Source organism: Rana temporaria, chromosome 1 (genome assembly GCF_905171775.1).
Source record: "Rana temporaria chromosome 1, aRanTem1.1, whole genome shotgun sequence".
NCBI classification, from domain to species: Eukaryota; Metazoa; Chordata; class Amphibia; order Anura; family Ranidae; genus Rana; species Rana temporaria.
The window spans coordinates 667,938,382-667,958,725 of NC_053489.1; the positions used below are offsets into that span (position 1 = coordinate 667,938,382).

Below are 20,344 nucleotides of genomic sequence, written 5' to 3' on the forward strand. Positions count from 1 at the left end.
CAGGGTGGGTCTTGCTTGCTTTACATGAACCGGTTCTTGGGTAATGCCAGCCTACCCTTTACTCCCTCTGTTCCGGAGCATAGGAGGGTTGAGTGCCAGAGTAAGGGTCGCCAAACACGTTCCAATCAACTTTAGGTTTACCAAAACTATGCAATATCAGATCTCCCTACCCAATACATTGTTATCCAATCACACACGCCTTTACATTACATAGTAATGCAACAGAGATGGTACAATCCGATTTATAATATGAGAGTGTAACGAGCTTTATGCTGACTACAGACTGTACAATCTCCTTTAGATCCACCAACAACTAGGTAATGTAAAGGCACGGCCACATGGGGACGGTCATGCATGCTCACAAACCCAGAAGCCCTACCAGTGGCGACTGGTGCTCCAAATTTTTTTGGGGGGCGCAAACAAACTGAAAAAAAAAAAATCATCAATTGCCGCCACTGTGCCATCAAACGCAGCCACTCTGCCCATAAATTGCCGCCACTGTGCCCATAAATTGCTTCCACTGTGCCATCAAATGCAGCCACTGTGCCCATAAATTGCCGCCACTGTGTCAAACGCAGCCACTCTACCCATAAATTGCCACCACTGTGCCATCAAACGCAGCCACTCTGCCCATAAATTGCCGCCACTGTGCCCATAAATTGCTTCCACTGTGCCATCAAATGCAGCAACTCTACCCATAAATTGCCACCACTGTGCCATCAAACGCAGCCACTGTGCCCATAAATTGCCGTCACTGTGCCATCAATTGCACCCACTGTACCCATAAATTACTGCCACTGTGCCATCAAACGCAGCCACTGTGCCCATAAATTACTGCCGTTGTGCCATCAAACGCAGCCACTGTGCCCATAAATTGCTTCCACTGTGCTATCAAACGCAGCCACTGTACCCATAAATTGCCACCAGTGTGCCCCATCAGATGCTGCCAGTGTGCCCATCAATTGCCACTACTGTGCCCCATCAGATGCTGCCCGCCACTTACGTGTCTCGCAGCGGGTCAGCGGTGCAGTCTCCTGCACGTCCTCCATGTCTTCTTCCGTCCTCTCTCAGGCGTCCAATCACAGCGCCTGACGTTTCATCCAATCAGGTGACCGGTGACAGACGTGGAAACCTGATTGGCTGAGAGGCGGATTCAGTGTTAGCAAAGCAAATTCCTTTGCTTTGCTAACACACAGCTAAGTGAACAGCGAACGTCCAGCATTGCGCCCGCTGTTCACTGTTTTGGGCGCCTATTAGAGCCTACGACTCTAATCAGGTGCTTCCAAAAAAGACCCCCGCACATGTAATTCAGGTGCCCTGCGCCCGAAAAGGGGCCGGACACCTGAATAGGGGGTGTCATCAGCGACCATAGATAGATTCATGCATTGCATGAATCTATCTGTGGTGATAGAGCGGTGCAGGAGAGAGGGGGCGGCGCTCCTGCGCCCTTTATGGACGCACCGCCACTGAGCCTCACCCCCATGAGGGTTCCAGCTGTGCAGGGGGGGGGGGTAAGGGAGCGTGGATGGGTAGGTATACATGCTTTCAGGAGTGGGCTGTGTGCAGATCTTGTGACTAATTGTCATTTCTGTTTGCTGCCTCCTTCCTCTATCAGCGTGAGTCACTTCTGGCAAGTTTTCCTGACACCAAGAGAAAAATGGTGACAGGGGAGGGACCTCCAGCTGATTGACAGCCTCAGCTTTGTTTCTGTGTGAAAGGGGGGGGGGGGAGTGTCCATTGCCTCTGTTGGTAATAAATAGCATTTCTCTGAATGTAGATGGGAAGTGCTGGAGATGTGGCTCTGCCAAGGGCACCGTCCTTCACATCTTCTGGGAATGTCCTGAACTGGACAGATTTTGGTCTCACATCTGTTATAGTAACAAATAACAGCTAATGGAGGATTTGAGTGCCTTACTCAGAAGTCAAGACAGAAGCCTGTAGGATGGGGGTCGGCAAGTCGTTGACCATGGGCTGCTCAAGAAAACACGGCCCTACTTTGCCCCCAGCCTCTTTCCTCTTCACTGCAGAGCGGAGAGCGGGAGGCAACACAACACTGGATGGAGGGCGGCGAGCTGCCTCAGTTAACCAGCAGTCCTGGGCGGTCCTAGCAACCAGGGCCGTCTTTACCGCAGGGCAAATGGGGCAGGTGCCCTGGGCCCTGTCACTGTTGTGGGCCCAAAGCATCCCCCTTTGAAAAAAAAAAAATAAAAAAAAATTTTTTTTTTTTTTTAGGGGTCCGGAGGCCCCCCGGGGCCCGGAGGACCCCAGGGCCCCAGATGGCAACCCCCCTTTTTTTTATTTATTTTTAAATAAAAAAAATTATATATTTTTATTAAAGGGACAATTTTTTAATATATTTTTATTTTATTTTTTATTAAAGGGCCAATTTTTTTTCAGAGGTCTGGGGGTCCCCAGGGGCCCATAGTTCTCCAGGGCCCCGGATGACAACCCCCCTTTTTTTATTAAAAAAAATCTTTTTATATATATATATATATATATATATATATATATATATATATATATAAATGTTTGTTATTATTATTATAGGACCCAGAGGTCCCCAGGGCCCCGAGTGGCAACCCCCTTTTTTTTATAAAAAACATTTTTTAAATATATTTTATTTCTTTTTTTTCTTTTTATATATATATATATATATATATATTTTTATTAAAGGGCTCAGAGGTCCCCATGTGGCAAACACCCTTTATCTTTTTTATAAATGTTTATTTTTTTATTTTTGTTTATATATTTTTTTATTTATTTTTTATTTAAGGGCCCAGAGGTCCCCAGGGCCCTGGATGGCAACCCCCCCCCTTTTTTTTTATAAATGTTTCTTTATATATATTTTTTTTATTAAAGGGCCCAGAGGTCCCGGATGGCAACCCCCTTTTTTTAGTAATTTATTTTTATTAAAAAAAAAATATTAAAGGGCCCAGAGGTCCCCAGGGCCCCAGATGGCAATGGCAACCCCCTTTTTAAAATATATTTTTTATTTCTTTTTTATTTTTATTAAAAGGGCCCAGAGGTCCCCAGGGCCCCGGATGGCTACACCCCTTTTTTATATATATTTTTCTTTATTTCTTTCTTTATTTCTTTTTTTGTAAAGGGCCCCCCGCTTCTAAATTTGCGGCAGCCCCCCCCTGCTTCTCAATTTCAGGCGGCAGCACCCCCCATCCCGGGTTCTCTGCTCCAGGGGGCCCATGCCTGAATCTGTGTAAGTGGCCCCATAATTCCTGATGGCGGCCCTGCCGCCCGTTAAGCCCCTGTGCTGCCCACAAATCAGGCTGAAAATCATCAGCGGCACGCAGCCAGTGACAGTACTGCTTCCCTTCCCAGTGTTTTAAAATGTACAGCACCCCTGGCTTCCCTTTAGACGCGCACTTCTCCCTTCCTGCCACTGGATGCTGCTTGTATATAAAAGTGAATTAGAATGTGATTTTATAACATCCCCAGTTTGCTCTTCCCGAGGCTGACTTCTTCATGTCCTGCTCCTCAAGGTATGTCACTGTTTGCTAATCTATATTGTAAATAGAAGTTTTCTGTAGAGTGTGCCCAAAGTCTTTATAATATTGATGATTCACTGCAGGTCTGGTCAGTGTTTTAAAAAGTTCCTCTATTTTACACATGGCATGGCATGGGGGTCACAGCACCGTCTGTCCATTCTGCTTTAGCACCATGGGACCCCATGCCATGCCATGTGTAAAATAGAGGAACTCTTTAAATCACAGACCAGACCTGCAGTCCAGGCTGAGTAAAGCCTCAGAGCACATGGCATTACTGTCTGTATTTAACTGCTTGATGGGCTTATTTTGGGCCTGGCTGGTTCACATGTATGTGTTTTGGCGGCCCACATTTGCGCAGGCACAGCAGCCCATTCATTTGAATGGGCCGCCATGCCTGCGTTTCCTGCAAAGAAAAGCGCATGCCTCATGTAATAGGCTGCGCACACTGCACGGCTATGCCCATCAAGCACTGAAATACAGCACTGTCTGTCCATTCTGCTGTGACTTATCTGCAGTTCCCGCACTGTCAAACTTGCTGCATTTTTAGATGTTTAGGTCACGCTTTTAAAAACACAGTGCGTTTGTGTGTGCAGGAACTGCAGGTAAGTAGCATGGTGCAAAAGCAGAATGGATTTCAAGGCAACTGTATTTTTAAAATGCTGAATGCACCTTTTTTCTGCAGGAAACGAAGGCATGGCAGCCCATTCAAATCAATGGGCTGCTGTACCTGCACAAATGAGGACCGCCAAAACATACATGTGAACCAGCCAGGCCCAAAATAAGCTGGAGGGGGGCCCAAAAAAAATGTTTGCCCAGGGCCCAAACCATATTAAAGACGGCCCTGCTAGCAACCAATCACCAGCTTGTTAATTTGTAAAGTTAACTCTGGCAGCTCCCGCCCTCCATCCAGTGCTGTGCTGCCTCCGGCACTCCGCTCTGCAGTACACCTATGGAAGGTAGGAGGAGCGGGGGGGGGGGGGGGGGTGATGTAAAGGGGACAGAGGTCATTACAATGTGGAGGAGGAAATGGGAAGGTGACACTGGGGGGAGGGGGGCAGAGTACATTACTTTGGTGGGGATGATGTGAAGGTGGGTAGAGGACACTACTGTGGAGGGTGATGGGGGAGCACAATATACTACTGTGTGTGGGGGGGGGGGAGGGGCAGAAGACACTTAAGTGGGTGGCGGGCTGATGTGAAGGGGGCAGAAGACACTACGTTGGGGGGGGGGGGTATGAAGGGTGCAGAAGACACTACGTTGGGGGGGGGGGGGATATGAAGGGGGCAGAAGACACTACGTTGGGGGGGGGGGGGAGGGGGCATATGACACTACGTGGGGGGGGGCATGTGAAGGGGGCAGAGAACACTGGGTGGCAGTGGACGCACATTTGTGGGGAGGCGGGGCAGAGGACATTACTGTGGGAGGGGATAATGTGAAGGTGGGTAGAGGACACTACTGTAGGGGGTAATGAGGGGGGGGGGGCAGAGGACACTACAGTTGGGGGATGCACAATACACTACTGTGGTGGGGAGGAGGGGCAGAGGACACTTCAGTGGGTTGGGGAGGTGTAAAGGGGGCAGAGGACACTGCTAGGAGGGGGGTGGGGTAGAAGACACTACAGTGGGGGTGATGTGAAGGGGCAGAGGACACTGGGTGGCAGTGGACATTACTGTGGTGGGGATGGTGTAAAGGTGGGTAGAGGACACTACTGTGGGGGGTGATGGGGGGGCAGAGGACACTACAGCTGGAAGGCCAAAATAAACTACTGGGGGGGGGGGGGGGTGTTGGGATGTGAAGAGGGCAGAGGACATTGGGTGGCAGTGGACACACATTTAGGGGGGAGAAGGACATTACTGTGGTGTGGGTGATGGGGGGGACAGAGAACACTACAGCTGGAAGGCCAAAATAAACTATGGGGGGGGGTGATGTGAAGGGGGCAGAAGACACTGCTAGGGGGGGGGGGGGGTGTTGAGATGTGAAGAGGGCAGAGGACTTTGGGTGGCAGTGGACACACATTTAGGGGGGCGAGGGACATTACTGTGGTAGGGGTGATGTGAAGGGGGCACAGGACACTACTGTGGGTGGTGACGTGAAGTGACGCTGTCTTTGTCTTGTATTTCCTCCATATTGTCCATGTGGATCTTAACCTCGGAAAGGTCGTCTTCCTTTGCTTTAGGAGAACCTGGTTTGATTGGATACATTTCTTGGCAAATGCCCTTCAAAATGTCACCCTGACCCTTCCTTTACAAAACGGTCACAAAGGCACTGCACCCGGTAACCTCCTCCCCGAAAACGAATTTGCACCGACACATGTCCAAGCTTTGTGGACCCTCCCCCGACCATCACAAATAAATGAGGGGGTTGGACATCCTAGTGAAAAACCATGGTCATTATAATGGAGCTCCCTTTGTAGCAATAACATCCTCTACGATTTTGTAGGGCGTCTATGGGAATGGCTTTCCAGTTTATCTCAAAAGTGTTCCGTAGGCTTGAGGTCATCGTCTTCTAAAGGTCCATCAGCCCGGATGAAGTGCGTTCAACTGAAGTCTCCTCAGATCTGTGGAGCTTTTCCATCTTGTCCTATAGATAGCCAACCTCCCTCATACATCGCTCAAAGGAAGGGGGGAGGGTTAGGAGAATATCATAGCCAGATGCCACCATACACATAATGGTTAAAAAGTAACTGCACCTGGTGTAACCCCTCCCCCAAATTTTTTTTTCTGGGGAGCCTGGGGTAGCAAGTCCACCCCTTTCCAAAACAAGCCAACAAAGTACCATACTGTATATTGACAGCTTCCTGATGACGGCCCAATTGATAGGCTGAAACGCGTTGAGGTTGATTCGCGTCATTGCGACATACCTTCCGCTTCCGGAAATTGAGCAACTACCACGGCAGCGGTCTACCACCGTGGGCCGATTTCCTGGATAATTACCTGCTATTCAGACCGGGTGGCAGGCTATAGGCACCCTTACATGTGAGTTGATATTATGATTTTAAACTTGGATTAAATCTTTTTAAACGATATTGCACAATAAAATCTTTTCTGTCATATCTATCTATATGAGGAACATCCATCCCAGGAACTGCCAGTCTAAAGGATATCCATAGGGGTTGCCCCACACGTGCGTTTGACCACACTAGCGATAGTTGGTCCACTTTGAGGGGTAAGTTTACATCTATGTGGGGGCACCTTGTATGAGCACTTAAGAAGCACGGAATTCTTCATCAAATCGAATCTTTAACCACTAGCTTACCGCCCACCGTCATATAACGGCGGGACGATAAGCCTCTCGTTCTGAGAGGACGTCATATGACGTCTTCGCCTTCCGGAGCCACTAGGGGGCGCGCCCCCGCCGTGTCACTGGGGACCCGATGCGCGTGCCCGGCAAACACAGAAATCCACGTCCTGTCAGGGAGAGGAGACCGATCGTGTGTCCCTTGTACATAGGGACACCGATCGGTCACCTCCCACAGTCAGTCCCCTCCCCCTACAATTAGAATCACTCCCTAGGGTACACATTAAACCCCTTGATGGCCCCCTAGTGTTAACCCCTTCCCTGCCAGTCACATTTACACAGTAATCAGTGCATATTTATAGCACTGATCGCTGTATAAATGACAATGGTCCCAAAATAGTGTCAAAAGTGTCCGCCGCAATATCGCAGTTATGATAAAAATCACTGATCGCCGCCATTACCCACTAGCTGACCAGCCACCGTTGTTTTACGGCGGCAGGTCGGCTGCGCGAAACAACGTAATATTACGTCTTCTCGCATTTCAGCCACTAGGGGCGCGTGCGTGCCCTCTGCTCGCCCCTGACGCGTGCTCCCGGCGGGCGCTATGACCGCCGGGCACCTGCGATCGCTCGTTACAGAGTGAGAACCAGGAGCGGTCTGTGTAAACACACAGCTCCCGGTCCTGTCAGGGGAAGAAATGCCTGACCGTCTGTTCATACAATGTATGAACAGCGATCTGTCATTTCCCCTAGTCAGTCCCACTCCCACTTCAGTTAGAACACACCCAGGGAACATAATTAACCCCTTCCCTGCCAGTGCCATTTTTATAATAATCAATGCATTTTTATAGCACTGATCGCTATAAAAATGCCAATGGTCCCAAAAATGTGTCAAAAGTGTCCGAAGTGTCCGCCATAATGTCGCAGTACCGATAAAAATCACAGATCGCCGCCATTACTATTAAAAAAAAAAAATATTAATAAAAATAACCCCTATTTTGTAGACACTATAACTTTTGCGCAAACCAATCAATATTACGTATCGGCCTAAACTGAGGAAAAAAATATTTTTTTATATATTTTTGGGGGATATTTATTACAGCAAAAAGTAAAAAATATTTATTTATTTTTCAAAATTGTCGCTCTATTTTTGTTTATAGTGCAAAAAATAAAAACCGCAGAGGTGATCAAATACCACCAAAAGAAAGCTCTATTTGTGGGGAAAAAAGGACGCCAATTTTGTTTGGGAGCCATGTTGCACAACCGCGCAATAGTCAGTTAAAGCGACGCAGTGCCAAATCGCAAAAAGTGGCAAGGTCATTGACCAGCAAAATTGTCCGGGGTTGAAGTGGTTACTAGTAAAAAAAAAAAAAAAAAAAATTACTATGAATCCATACCCTATATTGTAGCTGCTATAACTTTTGCGCAAACCAGTCAATAAACGCTTATTGTGATTTTTTTTACCAAAAATATGTAGAAGAATACGTATCGGCCAAAACTAAGGAAAACATTTGTTTTTTTATATATTTTTGGGGGATATTTATTATAGCAAAAAGTAAAAAATATAGCTTTTTTTCCAAAATTGTCGCTCTTCTTTTGTTCATAGCGCAAAAAATAAAAACCGCAGAGGCGATCAAATACCACCAAAAGAAAGCTCTATTCATTTGGGTACAGTGTTGCATGACCGCGCAATTGTCATTCAAAGTGTGCCAGCGCTGAAAATTGGCCTGGGCAGGAAGGGGGTGAAAGTGCCCGGTATTGAGGTGGTTAAGCACTTTATTGGGACTTTCATCTTTTTAGCGACTATTTTAAGTCACCATAACACATTATGGTTTATGTTTTACATGCCATATTTTCCGGCGTATAAGACAACCTTTTATACTTAAAAATATGCCTCAAAACTCGGGGGTCCGCCTATCACGGATGTCCTCTCGTTCTCCGCCTTGGACGAGAGGACATCCGTGATAGGCGGAACACTAAACAGAGGCTCTGCTGGGAAACCGAGTGTTCCGCCTATCACCAAACAGCACAAGGAGGAGGGGCGGCTTTTGAACAATGGACGCCCGCAGTCTGACTGAGACTCTGCATGTCAGGGATAAGGTTTGTGATCTATGAGGTAAGGTATGCAATGGCACAGTGAGGTATGTAATGGCACAGCGAGGTGTGCAATGGCACAACAAGACATGCAATGGCACAGCGAGGAGTGCAATGGCACAACAAGGCATCTAATGGCACAACAAGACATGTAATGGCACAGCGAGGAGTGCAATGGCACAGCGAGGAGTGCAATGGCACAGCGAGGCGTGCAATGGCACAGCGAGGCGTGTAATGGCACAGCGAGGAGTGCAATGGCACAGCGAGGCGTGCAATGGCACAGCGAGGCGTGTAATGGCACAGTGAGGCGTGCAATGGCACAGCGAGGCGTGTAATGGCACAGCGAGGCGTGTAATGGCACAGTGAGGCGTGCAATGGCACAGTGAGGTGTTCAATGGCACAACAAGGAATGTAATGGCACAGTGAGGCGTGTAATGGCACAGCGAGGCGTGTAATGGCACAGCGAGGCGTGTAATGGCACAGTGAGGTGTGCAATGGCACAGTGAGGTGTGCAATGGCACAACAAGGAATGTAATGGCACAGTGAGGTGTGCAATGGCACAGTGAGGAATGTAATGGCACAACAAGGAATGTAATGGCGCAGTGAGGCGTGCAATGGCACAGTGAGGCATGCAATGGGCACAGTGAGATTTGAAAAAAGCTGAATATAGCCTGTTCCTGTCAGCGGTTGTTCCTGCCAGGAAGGGGGTTCGTCTTATATGGCGAGTATATCCCAAAACCAACATTTTAGCTGGAAAATTAGGGGGTCGTCTTATACGCCGGCAAATACGGTATTTCCCTACAGCATCTAGCGCAGTTTTCTTATTTATAAAGTACCATACTGCACTAAATTCAAAATTATAACCAACACCGCCACGTCCTTCTAATGCAGATATCAAATCCAACATTGCGACAAAAATCTACACCCGAAAGTCAGCAACAAGATTGATGGGACGGGAAGAAGCGGCGCTCGTAGAAGTCTCTGGGGAGGGGCGTTGTGAACTTGGACGGATATTTTTCAAACGCGAACATCTTATTGATAAAAAATGTTTTATTGCGTGTTAATTAGGAAGGGAGTAAGAGAACCCCGGGGAGGAGGCGTTACATTCTAACATTGCACTTCGGTTTTAAGTAACATTTTAAATTAAATCTGTTTTTAAACAAATATTAAAAATAGAAAAACTAAAAAAAACGTTCCTCTACATTCTTAGAAAAATACATTGTGTTATAAATACATGTACAACCTACACACCAATAAATAATGTAGAAACTCTCGGGTCACAGTGATAAAAACAGACAGACGTTGTGCCGGGTTCTAGATTCACATAAGAGGGATTAAGGCAAACTGCGGTGAGGATGAGGAGCGGGGTTCCTCCGGAGGTCAGTTCCAGGGGGTCTTCCTGCCCAGGATGTGGTTGGTCACTTTCTATAAGAGAAGATAGAAAAGTAAAAAAAAAAACAACAACAAAAAAAGCAAAAAAAAAAAAACCAAAGCCTCATCCATCTCGTTTTATTCTGGGATCCAGAGGAGTTCTATATTCTGCTCCTCCATGTAGTGCCCCTTTAAGCCCCTCCCCCCGCGATCTGTGTAATAAAGCTGAACTCTTATCTTTTTCCCCACATTTGTAGCAAGTCCTCCCTACTTCTCTCAATGTAAACTTGCATCTCTAGGATATAAACCCCTTGAAGCTACAGCAGACAGCCGAGCCCACCTTCATTTCCTGTCTGAACAGCTTCAATCAAAAGTCCCTTGACCTCCCTCTCACAGCTAGTAGCTTTCTCCAACATTAATCAATTTGTTCCTAAGTGTTTTATGAAAGAACACCTCCCTGGCATCCCTTTAGATGTGCATGCTCAAGCAACTGATCAGTAGTGTTGAGCGGAATACGCCATATTCGATTTCGCGATATAGCCGAATATTCGTGAAATATTCGCTAAAATCAAATATTTCGTGATATTTAAAAAAAAAAAAAAAAATTGCGAAATTTCGCTAATGCGAATTTATTGCGAACATTTTGCGAATTTTTTTTTTATTTTATTTCTGATTGGCTCTGATGCAAAAGAAGGGCGGAGAAAGTATTCTCGAATATTCGGAAATCGAATATTCGGAATATTTTATCAAAAAAAAAAAAATGTTGTGAAATATTTTGACAACTGTGGTAGGAGAACTCTGATTGGCTCTGATGCAAAAGAAGGGTGGAGAAAGTATTTGCGAATATTCGGAAATCGAATATTTGGGAATACTTTCTCCACCCTTTTTTTGCATCAGAGCCAATCAGAGTTGTCAAAATCTCGCAATCAATTTCACATTCGCATTAGCGAAATTTCGATAAAATATCACCAATATTCGATTTCCAAATATTCGCGAATACTTTCTCCGCCCTTCTTTTGCATCAGAGCCAATCAGAAAAAAAAAAAAAAAAATTCGCAAAATGTTCGCAATAAATTCGCATTAGCGAAATTTCGCAATTTTTTTTTTATATTCGGAATAGCGAATATTGGCCGCGAAATTCGAGATATTCGCGAATACTCGAATATGCCATATTCGAGCCGAATATTCGCAATACGAATATTCGTGAGCAACACTACTGATCAGCAGATTGCACAGCTAAAGTCTGAAGCACCCAAGGGCCCAACAGGGAGGACCATGAACATGGCTTTTATTCAGCGGGAACGCGGGGGGACGCAGTTCCGGCACCTTCTGGACTGACTGTATGTAATGGCAAGGGATGCTGGGGTGTGCTGCAGGGTATTGATGCTCACTGCTGTGGATCTATTTTTGCAGGGGGACCTATTGGGCCAGATTCAGATACATTTACGTTGCTCCACGGCAGCGTAACGTATCCCATTTACGTTACACCCGCCGCAGGTTTACAGCGTAAGTGCCCGATTCACAAAGCTCTTGCCTGTAAACTTGCGGCGGTGTAACGTAAATGCGCTCAGCGCAAGCCCGCCTAATTCAAATAGGGCGGGCACCATTTAAATTTGGCGCGTTCCCGCGCCGAACGTACTGCGCATGCTCCGTCGGGAAAATTACCCGACGTGCATTGCGCTAAATGACGTCGCACGGACGTCATTTGTTTAGACGTTAACATAAATGGCATCCAGCGCCATTCACGGACGACTTACGCAAACGACGTGATTTTTTAAATTTCGACGCGGGAACGACGGCCGTACTTAACATTGCTTAGAACACCTAGGGCTCAGCCCTAATTTTACGCGGCGTATATCGACGGAAGCGACGTAAATTTAGATCGACGGGCATCGCGGACGTTCGTGAATCGGCGTAACTAGTCATTTGCATAGTCTACGCCGACCGCAATGGCCTCGCCACCTAGCGGCCGGCCTAGAATTGCATCCTAAGATCCGACAGTGTAAGTCAATTACACCTGTCGGATCTTAGGGCTAGCTATGCGTAACTGATTCTATGAATCAGCCGCATAGTTAGGACGGGCGGATCACAGAGATACGACGGCGTATCAGGAGATACGCCGTCGTATCTCTTTTGTGAATCTGGCCCATTGTTTCTGGGGGGTGGGGTCAGTTGTTGCTGAAAGAGATCTACTGTTGGGGGAGGGGTCTATTGCTGATGGCAGCCAGAGAGTCTATTAATGCTTGCTGTACGGAGATCTGTTGATGCTGCCGGGAGTCTATTGTTGCTGGCGGGGGAAATGTTGTTGTGGGTGGTCCATTGTTGTTAGAGGGATCTATTGCTGCTGGCTGCAGGGGATCTATTTTACTGCTTTTCTTGATATCATAACCAAATTCCAGATAAATTACTTAGCACCACAAAATGATACTTGGTTCTATATTGTCTAAAAGGGGCGGTACTGGGAGGTGGGTAGGGGGCGGAGAAAAGGGGTGACTCGGAAAGTGGGAGTTCCTGCACCTATTGTCTGAGGAAAAAAAAAACCCTGACCATGAACATTACTGGGTCCCAAAAGAGTTTGAAAGGAGAGGAAGAGGGGACAAGGGAAACATGTTCTACATATTATTATTATTATACAGGATTTATGCACTTTAAAGCGGAGGTCCGCCCATCACTGCAAAATTAAAAGCCAGCAGCCGCACATACTGCAGCTGCTGACTTTTAATAAATCAGACACTTACCTGTCCTGGAGTCCACGGATGTCGGCACCGCAGCGGATGTTTCCATCAGTTTGTCGGGTACACGCCGCTGGAGCTCCATTGTGAGTAAGGGAACTCGGCAGTGAAGCCTTGCGGCTTCACGCCGGAAACCCTACTGCGCATGCGCTCCGCTCCTCCCGTCTCCGAGGGAGGAGGAAGGAGCCTGGGCGGTGACGTCAATACCTGTTCCTGAGGCTCCCGGAAGTGGGAACAGGATACCTTTGAAAGACAGAAATACTGCCCCCCTCCCCCCGAAAGGTGCCAAATGTGGCACCAGAGGGGGGAGGAGTACAACAAGTGGGTTGGGTGGAACTCCGCTTTAAGTATACGTTACACTTGAACATGCTGGGGAATGTTGAAGGAGTTGTAAAGATAAAAAATGTTTTCCCTAAATAGCTTCCTTCACCTGCAGTCCTCCTTCACTTACCTCATCCTTCCATTTTGCTTTTAAATGTCCTTATTTCTTCTGAGAAATCCTCACTTCCTGTTCTTCTGTCTGTAACTCCACACAGTAATGCGAGGCTTTCTCCCTGGTGTGGAGTGTCATGCTCCCCTCCTCCCTTGGACTACAGGAGAGTTATGACGCTCTCTACATTGCAGATAGAGAAAGGAGCTGTGTGTTAGTTGGCGTCCTGACTATCCTGTAGTCCAAGGGAGGGGGCGAACACGACTCTCCACACCAGGGAGAAAGCCTTGCATTACTGTGTGGAGTTACAGACAGAAGAACAGGAAGTGAGGATTTCTCAGAAGAAATAAGGACATTTAAAAGCAAAATGGAAGGATGAGGTAAGTGAAGGAGGACTGCACTAAGGTAAAGGAAGATATTTAGGGATTTTTTATTTTTTTACTTTTACAACCCCTTTAACCGGTTGCCGACCGCCGCATGTATATGTACGTCCACAGAATGGCACGTACAGGCATATGGGCGTACATGTATGTCCCCGCCTTTCCGCGGGTCCGATCGGGACCCCCCCCGCTACATGCGGCGGTCGGTAACCCGCTCCATCGCGATCGCTCCCCGGAGCTGAAGAACGGGGAGAGCCGTATGTAAACACGGCTTCCCCGTGCTTCACTATGGCGGCGCATCGATCGTGTCATCCATTTTATAGGGAGACTCGATCGATGACGTCAGACCTACAGCCACACCCCCCTACAGTTGTAAACACACACTAGGTGAACACTAACCCCTACAGCGCCCCCTGTGGTTAACTCCCAAACTGCAATTGTCATTTTCACAATAAACAATGCAATTTAAATGCATTTTTTGCTGTGAAAATGACAATGGTCCCAAAAATGTGATAAAATTGTCCGAAGTGTCCGCCATAATGTCGCAGTCACGAAAAAAATCGCTGATCGCCGCCATTAGTAGTAAAAAAATCAAATAAAAACTATCCCCTATTTTGTAAACGCTATAAATTTTGCGGAAACCAACCGATAAACGCTTATTGCGATTTTTTTAACCAAAAATAGGTAGAAGAATACGTATCGGCCTAAACTGAGGAAAAAAACATTAATTTATATATGTTTTTGGGGGATATTTATTATAGCAAAAAGTAAAAAATATTGAATTTTTTTCAAAATTGACACTCTATTTTTGTTTATAGCGCAAAAAATAAAAAACCGCAGAGGTGATCAAATACCACCAAAAGAAATCTCTATTTGTGGGGAAAAAGGGACACCAATTTTGTTTTTGGAGCCACGTCGCACGACCGCGCAATTGTCTGTTAAAGCGACGCAGTGCCGAATTGTAAAAACCCCTTGGGTCATTTAGCAGCATATTGGTCCGGTCCTTAAGTGGTTAAAGTTGAAGTGTAATGTATTATATATAAAACAGGTTCAGAACTTCTGCCATCTTGTGGCCATTTTTGTGTATTACATGTTACTGGCACAAACCTTGCGGAAGAGCTGAGCTTTCAGCCGGTACGTTTCATACTCCGACCTCCTCTTCTCCTCCTCCTTCCTCTTCTTTATTTCTGGAAGCTGCTCGTATATCCTAGACAACAAAGAGAGGAAAATAAACTCATGACCAGAAACAAATAACCCACAGCCCACCAGTCCATAGAACGGGAGGACTGGAATAAGTTCTGTGACCTTATCACTTACATGTCTAGCACAGACGTGTAAAACTGGCATATTTGGGCCCCATGTGTATATCTCTGGTTCTTCTTGGTGCTCTTCAACCAGTTCAATGATTTAAAGGGGTTGTAAAGGTAAAACTTCCGACAATACCGCCCCCCCCCCCCCCGTTTACTTACCTGACCCCTCAAAAGTCCCGCGCCATGAATGCACTGGCATCTTGGCCGGCTTCCCGGCTCATTCATTGGTCGATTGAAGCAGCGCAGCCATTGGCTCGCGCTGCTGTCAATCACAACCAATGACGCGGTGCGCCGGGGCCGAGTGATACAGTCGGCGGCTATGGCCGTCGGCTGTATCACGGGAGCGCGCCCACAAGGACTCGCATGAATGTGCGGAGTTCTTGCGGGGAGGACCAGAGACAGCCGCCGAGGGACCCCAGAAGACGAGGATCGGGGCCACTCTGTGCAAAACGAGCTGCACAGTGGAGGCAAGTATAACATGTTTGTTATTTTTAAAAAATAAAAAAAAATTTCCTTCGCAACCCCTTTAACCACTTAGGACCGCCCAATGCCAATATACGTCGGCAGAATGGCACGGCTGGGCACAATCACGTAAGGGTACGTCCCCTTTAAGTGCCCAGCTCCGTGGCCGCAGGAGCCGATCGCCGCCGGTGTCCCGCGATCGTTCACCGGAGCTGAAGAACGGGGAGAGGTGAGTGTAAACACAGCTTCCCCGTTCTTCATTGTGGCAATGTCAGTGATCGTCTGTTCCCTGATATAGGAAACGATGATCACTGATGTCACACGTCCAGCCCCGCCCCCTACAGTTAGAAACATATATGAGGTCACACTTAACCACTAGGGGGCGATGTACGGGTTAACTCCTAACCTGCAATTGTCATTTTCACAGTAATCGGTGCATTTTTATGCACTTTTTGCTGTGAAAATGACAATGGTCCCAAAAATGTGTCAAAATTGTCCGATGTGTCCGCCATAATGTCGCAGTCATGGAAAAAAATCACTGATTGCCGTCATTTGTGGGAAAAAAAGGACGCCAATTTTGTTTGGGAGCCACGTCGCACGACCGCGCAATTGTCAGTTAAAGTGACGCAGTGCGGAATCGCAAAAAGGGGCAAGGTCCTTAACCTGCATAATGGTCCGGGTCTTAAAGTGGTTGTAAACCAACTTTTTTCACTTTTGCCTACAGGTAAGCCTATAATAAGGTCTATAATAAGGCTTACCTGTAGGTATAAAGAATATCTCCTAAACCTGTACGGTTTAGGAGATATTCCCCTCGCAATGCGCCGCTGATTGCAGTGGCGCATGCGCAGGGGGGAATCCACGGCGAAAGGCCCGGCATCCGCCGAACCCTGGCGATTTTAAATCTCCCGCGCGCACGCGCGCGGGAGTGACGTCATCGCCGCTCCAGCCAATCACAGCGCTGGAGCGGCGATACCCGGAAGACACGCCGGAGCAAGATGACATCTTGCTCGGCGTGGACCAGGTAAGTGTTCTTCACTTCGTTCCGAGGTAAGTATTTCATAATCGGCTAGTATGCACCGCATAATAGCTGATTATGCCTTTTGCCTTGCAGGTTTGAAAAAAATAAGTTTATGCGGTTTACAACCGCTTTAAGTGGTTAATGCACCTCTCCAGTTGATGAAGACTTCTTTAGATAAAAAAATGTTTTATTGCCGTTTCTCTGAGAAAAATTGTTGCAGGCTACAATTATTGCTATAACGGTGGCCAAAGTTCTATAATCCTATTCTAGAATTAGTTGTGGCCCTTAGTAGGCTTAATATTGCCCCCCTTGAAGCTTTATTACAACCACTTTGGTGCTCTATTTCACTTTAGGCTCAGCATTTGCCTCTAGGGGGCAGCACTTGGTGCTGTTCTCATCTGTGCTGTGGTTTTGTGTTAAAAGCACCCCCCTTTATGTTTGTTTGTGCTGGCTGTCAGGTTCACCCCAGACTGAATCCCAATTTATGGGTGTGCCTAAGGGAGAGCAACAGCACAGCCCTTGTTTAGCTCCTAGTAGCCGTCCCACCAGTGCTAACTGATCCTTTACTATTGCAAGTCCTTATGTTGTGATCCGATCTGGCCCCTTCCCTGGGACGAGTGCCGTCAGTCAGAGCCAATTTGTCTTTGCTCTCCTACAGAGCTGAGTGATCAGATAGTGATGTCATTTTTTTTTCCCGGAGGACAGGATGAAGGAAATGGGTCAGACAACTTCTTTAACCACTTAAGACCCGGACCAAAATGCAGGTAAAGGACCTGGCCAGTTTTTGCGATTCGGCACTGCGTCGATTTAACTGACAATTGCGCGGTCGTGCGACGTGGCTCCCAAACAAAATTGGCGCCCTTTTTTTCCCACAAATAGAGCTTTCTTTTGGTGGTATTTGATCACCTCTGCCGTTTTTATTTTTTGCGCTATAAACAAAAATAGAGCGTAAATTTTGACACATTTTTGGGACAATTGTCATTTTCACAGCAAAAAATTAGATAGAAATGCATTGTTTACTGTGAAAATGACAATTGCAGTTTGGGAGTTAACCACTAGGGGGCACTGACGGGGTTAAGTGTGACCTCATCTGTGTCTCTAACTGTAGGGGGGCGGGTCTGGACGTGTGACGTCATTGATCGTGCTTCCCTATATCAGGGAACACACCATCAATGACGGCGCCACAGTGAAGAACGGGGAAGCTGTGTTTACACACAGCTCTTCTCGTTCTTCAGCTCCGGGGACCGATCGCGGGACTCCAGCGGCGATCGGGTCCGCGGTCACGGAGCCTCGGACCGGGTCGCGGGCGCGCGCCGCACCCACGGCTGGGCACTTAAAGAGGACGTACAGGTACGTGCTTGTGCCCAGCCGTGCCATTCTGCTGACGTATATGTGCAGGAGGCGGTCCTTAAGTGGTTAAGTCCTGTGTACACCCCCTGCATAAATAATGAAGGGGGGGGGGGTAGGACAGGACAGCAGGAGCAGAAGACCTGCAGCCTGACACTTCTTTTTTGAAGTCTCTCCGGCGCCCCCCCCCCCCCTTCTGGCTACATGTAGTATTGCATGCCATAGAAGTCAATGTGGAATAAATTATCTTTGTTTCCATTGACTTCTATGGGGAAACTCACTTTGATATGAGAGTGCTTTGGATTACAAGCATTCTCCTGGAACAGATTATGCTCGTAATCCAAGGTTTCCGCTGTATATATATTTATATTTATTTTTTTAGTCTGAGGGTTGAGGGTGCTCGATTTAATAAAAAAAGAAGTTGAGGATTATTTTTAGATTCATACTTACCTTAGGTGGATGCAGAATTGTTCTGATGCTGCATCTGTCCCCCCCTGGCTCTAACACTGAGAACTGAGCGATCTAACACCGCTGATTGCTCGATTCTCAGAGCTCCGGGAGCAGAGAGCTGGTGACGGTCAGTCATTGTCTGTCTCTGGGGCACTGGGCTGTGGAGAGGGCAGGGTCAGGCTCTTAGTGGCACACTGAGAGGCCGAGTCGGGTGATGGTCTAGGGATCTGGGCGGATCCCCACCATGTGGTCACAATCTTTCTTCAGCCTGGACCGGCTCAGTGAGATCAGATTCAGCCCGCTGTCTGCTGAAAACAGATCACAGGAGTGCAGAACAAACTCCTGTGATCCACAGGAGAAGTAAAGCCAGGCAAGCTTTTGCTGTACTTCTTTCATTTTGTTGACTTCGCAATCGACTGAATTGTGGTGGTCATGCAAACTCCAAGGAGGTAGATTGCTTAATTTAGGGTGACTGTTGGGTCTGCTCACCTCTTGGATCTCTTAACCATCTCACCCCGGGGGATGTTCTTCATCTTCTGGGATGTTCTGGATTCTAAATGAAGAAAAACAAGTCAGATATAGCCCTGGACTGGTGCCCACACCACCTACTGTACATAACGGAAGGGTCTGCTGGGGGGGGGGGGCACTATATCAGTAAAATCTCCCAACCTAAAGTCCTAGCTTTGTTTCTGTCCAGCTGAAAGTATTGTGTGTTCCCACCTAGCTCCTCCCACCAAGGATGATGGGAACCCCTCAAAATGGACACAACAGGTATACAGTCCTGGGAACCCTTCATAATAGGCAGAGCTAGGTGTACAGACCCGGGAACCCCTCATAATGGGCACAGCCAGGTGTACAGGCCCAGATACTCAGCACAGGGATGGTGGGAACCCCTCATAATAGGCAGAGCGGGTGTACAGACCCGGGAACTCAGCACAGGGATGGTGGGAACCCCTCATAATGGTGTACAGACCTGGGAACTCGGCACAGGGATGGCAGGAACCCCTCATATTGGGCACAGCAGGTGTACAGACCCGGTAACTAAGCACAGGGATGGTGGGAACCCCTCATAATGGGCACATCAGGTGTACAGACCTGGGAACTCAGCACAGGGATGGTGGGAACCCCTCATAATGGGCACAGAAGGTGTACAGACCCGGGAACTCAGCGCAGGGATGGTGGGAACCCCTCATATTGGGCACAGCAGGTGTACAGACCTGGGAACTCGGCACAGGGATGGCAGGAACCCCTCATATTGGGCACAGCAGGTGTACAGACCTGGGAACTCGGCACAGGGATGGTGGGAACCCCTCATATTGGGCACAGCAGGTGTACAGACCTGGGAACTCAGCACAGGGATGGTGGGAACCCCTCATAATGGGCACAGCAGGTGTACAGACCCGGGAACTCAGCACAGGGATGGTGGGAAGCCCTCATAATGGGCACAGCAGGTGTACAGACCCAGGAACTGAGCACAGGGATGGTGGGAACCCCTCATAATGGGCACATCAGGTGTACAGACCTGGGAACTCAGCACAGGGATGGTGGGAACCCCTCATAATGGGCACAGCGGGTGTACAAACCCCGGGAACTAAGCACAGGGATGGTGGGAACCCCTCATAATGGGCACAGCAGGTGTACAGACCCGGGAACTCAGCACAGGGATGGTGGGAACCCCTCATAATGGGCACAGCAGGTGTACAGACCCGAGAACTCAGCACAGGGATGGTGGGAACCCCTCATAATGGGCACATCAGGTGTACAGACCCGAGAGCTCAGCACAGGGATGGTGGGAACCCCTCATAATGGGCACATCAGGTGTACAGACCCGAGAGCTCAGCACAGGGATGGTGAGAACCCCTCATAATGGGCACAGCCAGGTGTACAGACCTGGGAACTCAGCAAAGGGATGGTGGGAACCCCTCATAATGGGCGCAGCGGGTGTACAGACCTGGGAACTAAGCACAGGGATGGTGGGAACCCCTCATAATGGGCACAGCAGGTGTACAGA

The 20,344-nt window shown here is 47.9% G+C and overlaps 1 protein-coding gene across 1 annotated transcript in view; it reads right to left on the reverse strand.

Annotated features, from left to right (window-relative positions):
- Positions 1-9,865: 9,865 nt before the first annotated feature.
- Positions 9,866-20,344, reverse strand: part of ALMS1 (ALMS1 centrosome and basal body associated protein) — a 62,410-nt gene continuing 51,931 nt past the window's right edge. Inside the window, exons 15-17 of the mRNA XM_040358552.1 lie at positions 18,823-18,886; positions 14,854-14,953; positions 9,866-10,258 (exon numbers count right to left, since the gene is read on the reverse strand). Of these exons, the coding sequence (XP_040214486.1) occupies positions 10,214-10,258; positions 14,854-14,953; positions 18,823-18,886 (209 nt within the window). The 3' untranslated portion in view covers positions 9,866-10,213. The remainder of the gene's footprint in view (positions 10,259-14,853; positions 14,954-18,822; positions 18,887-20,344) is intronic.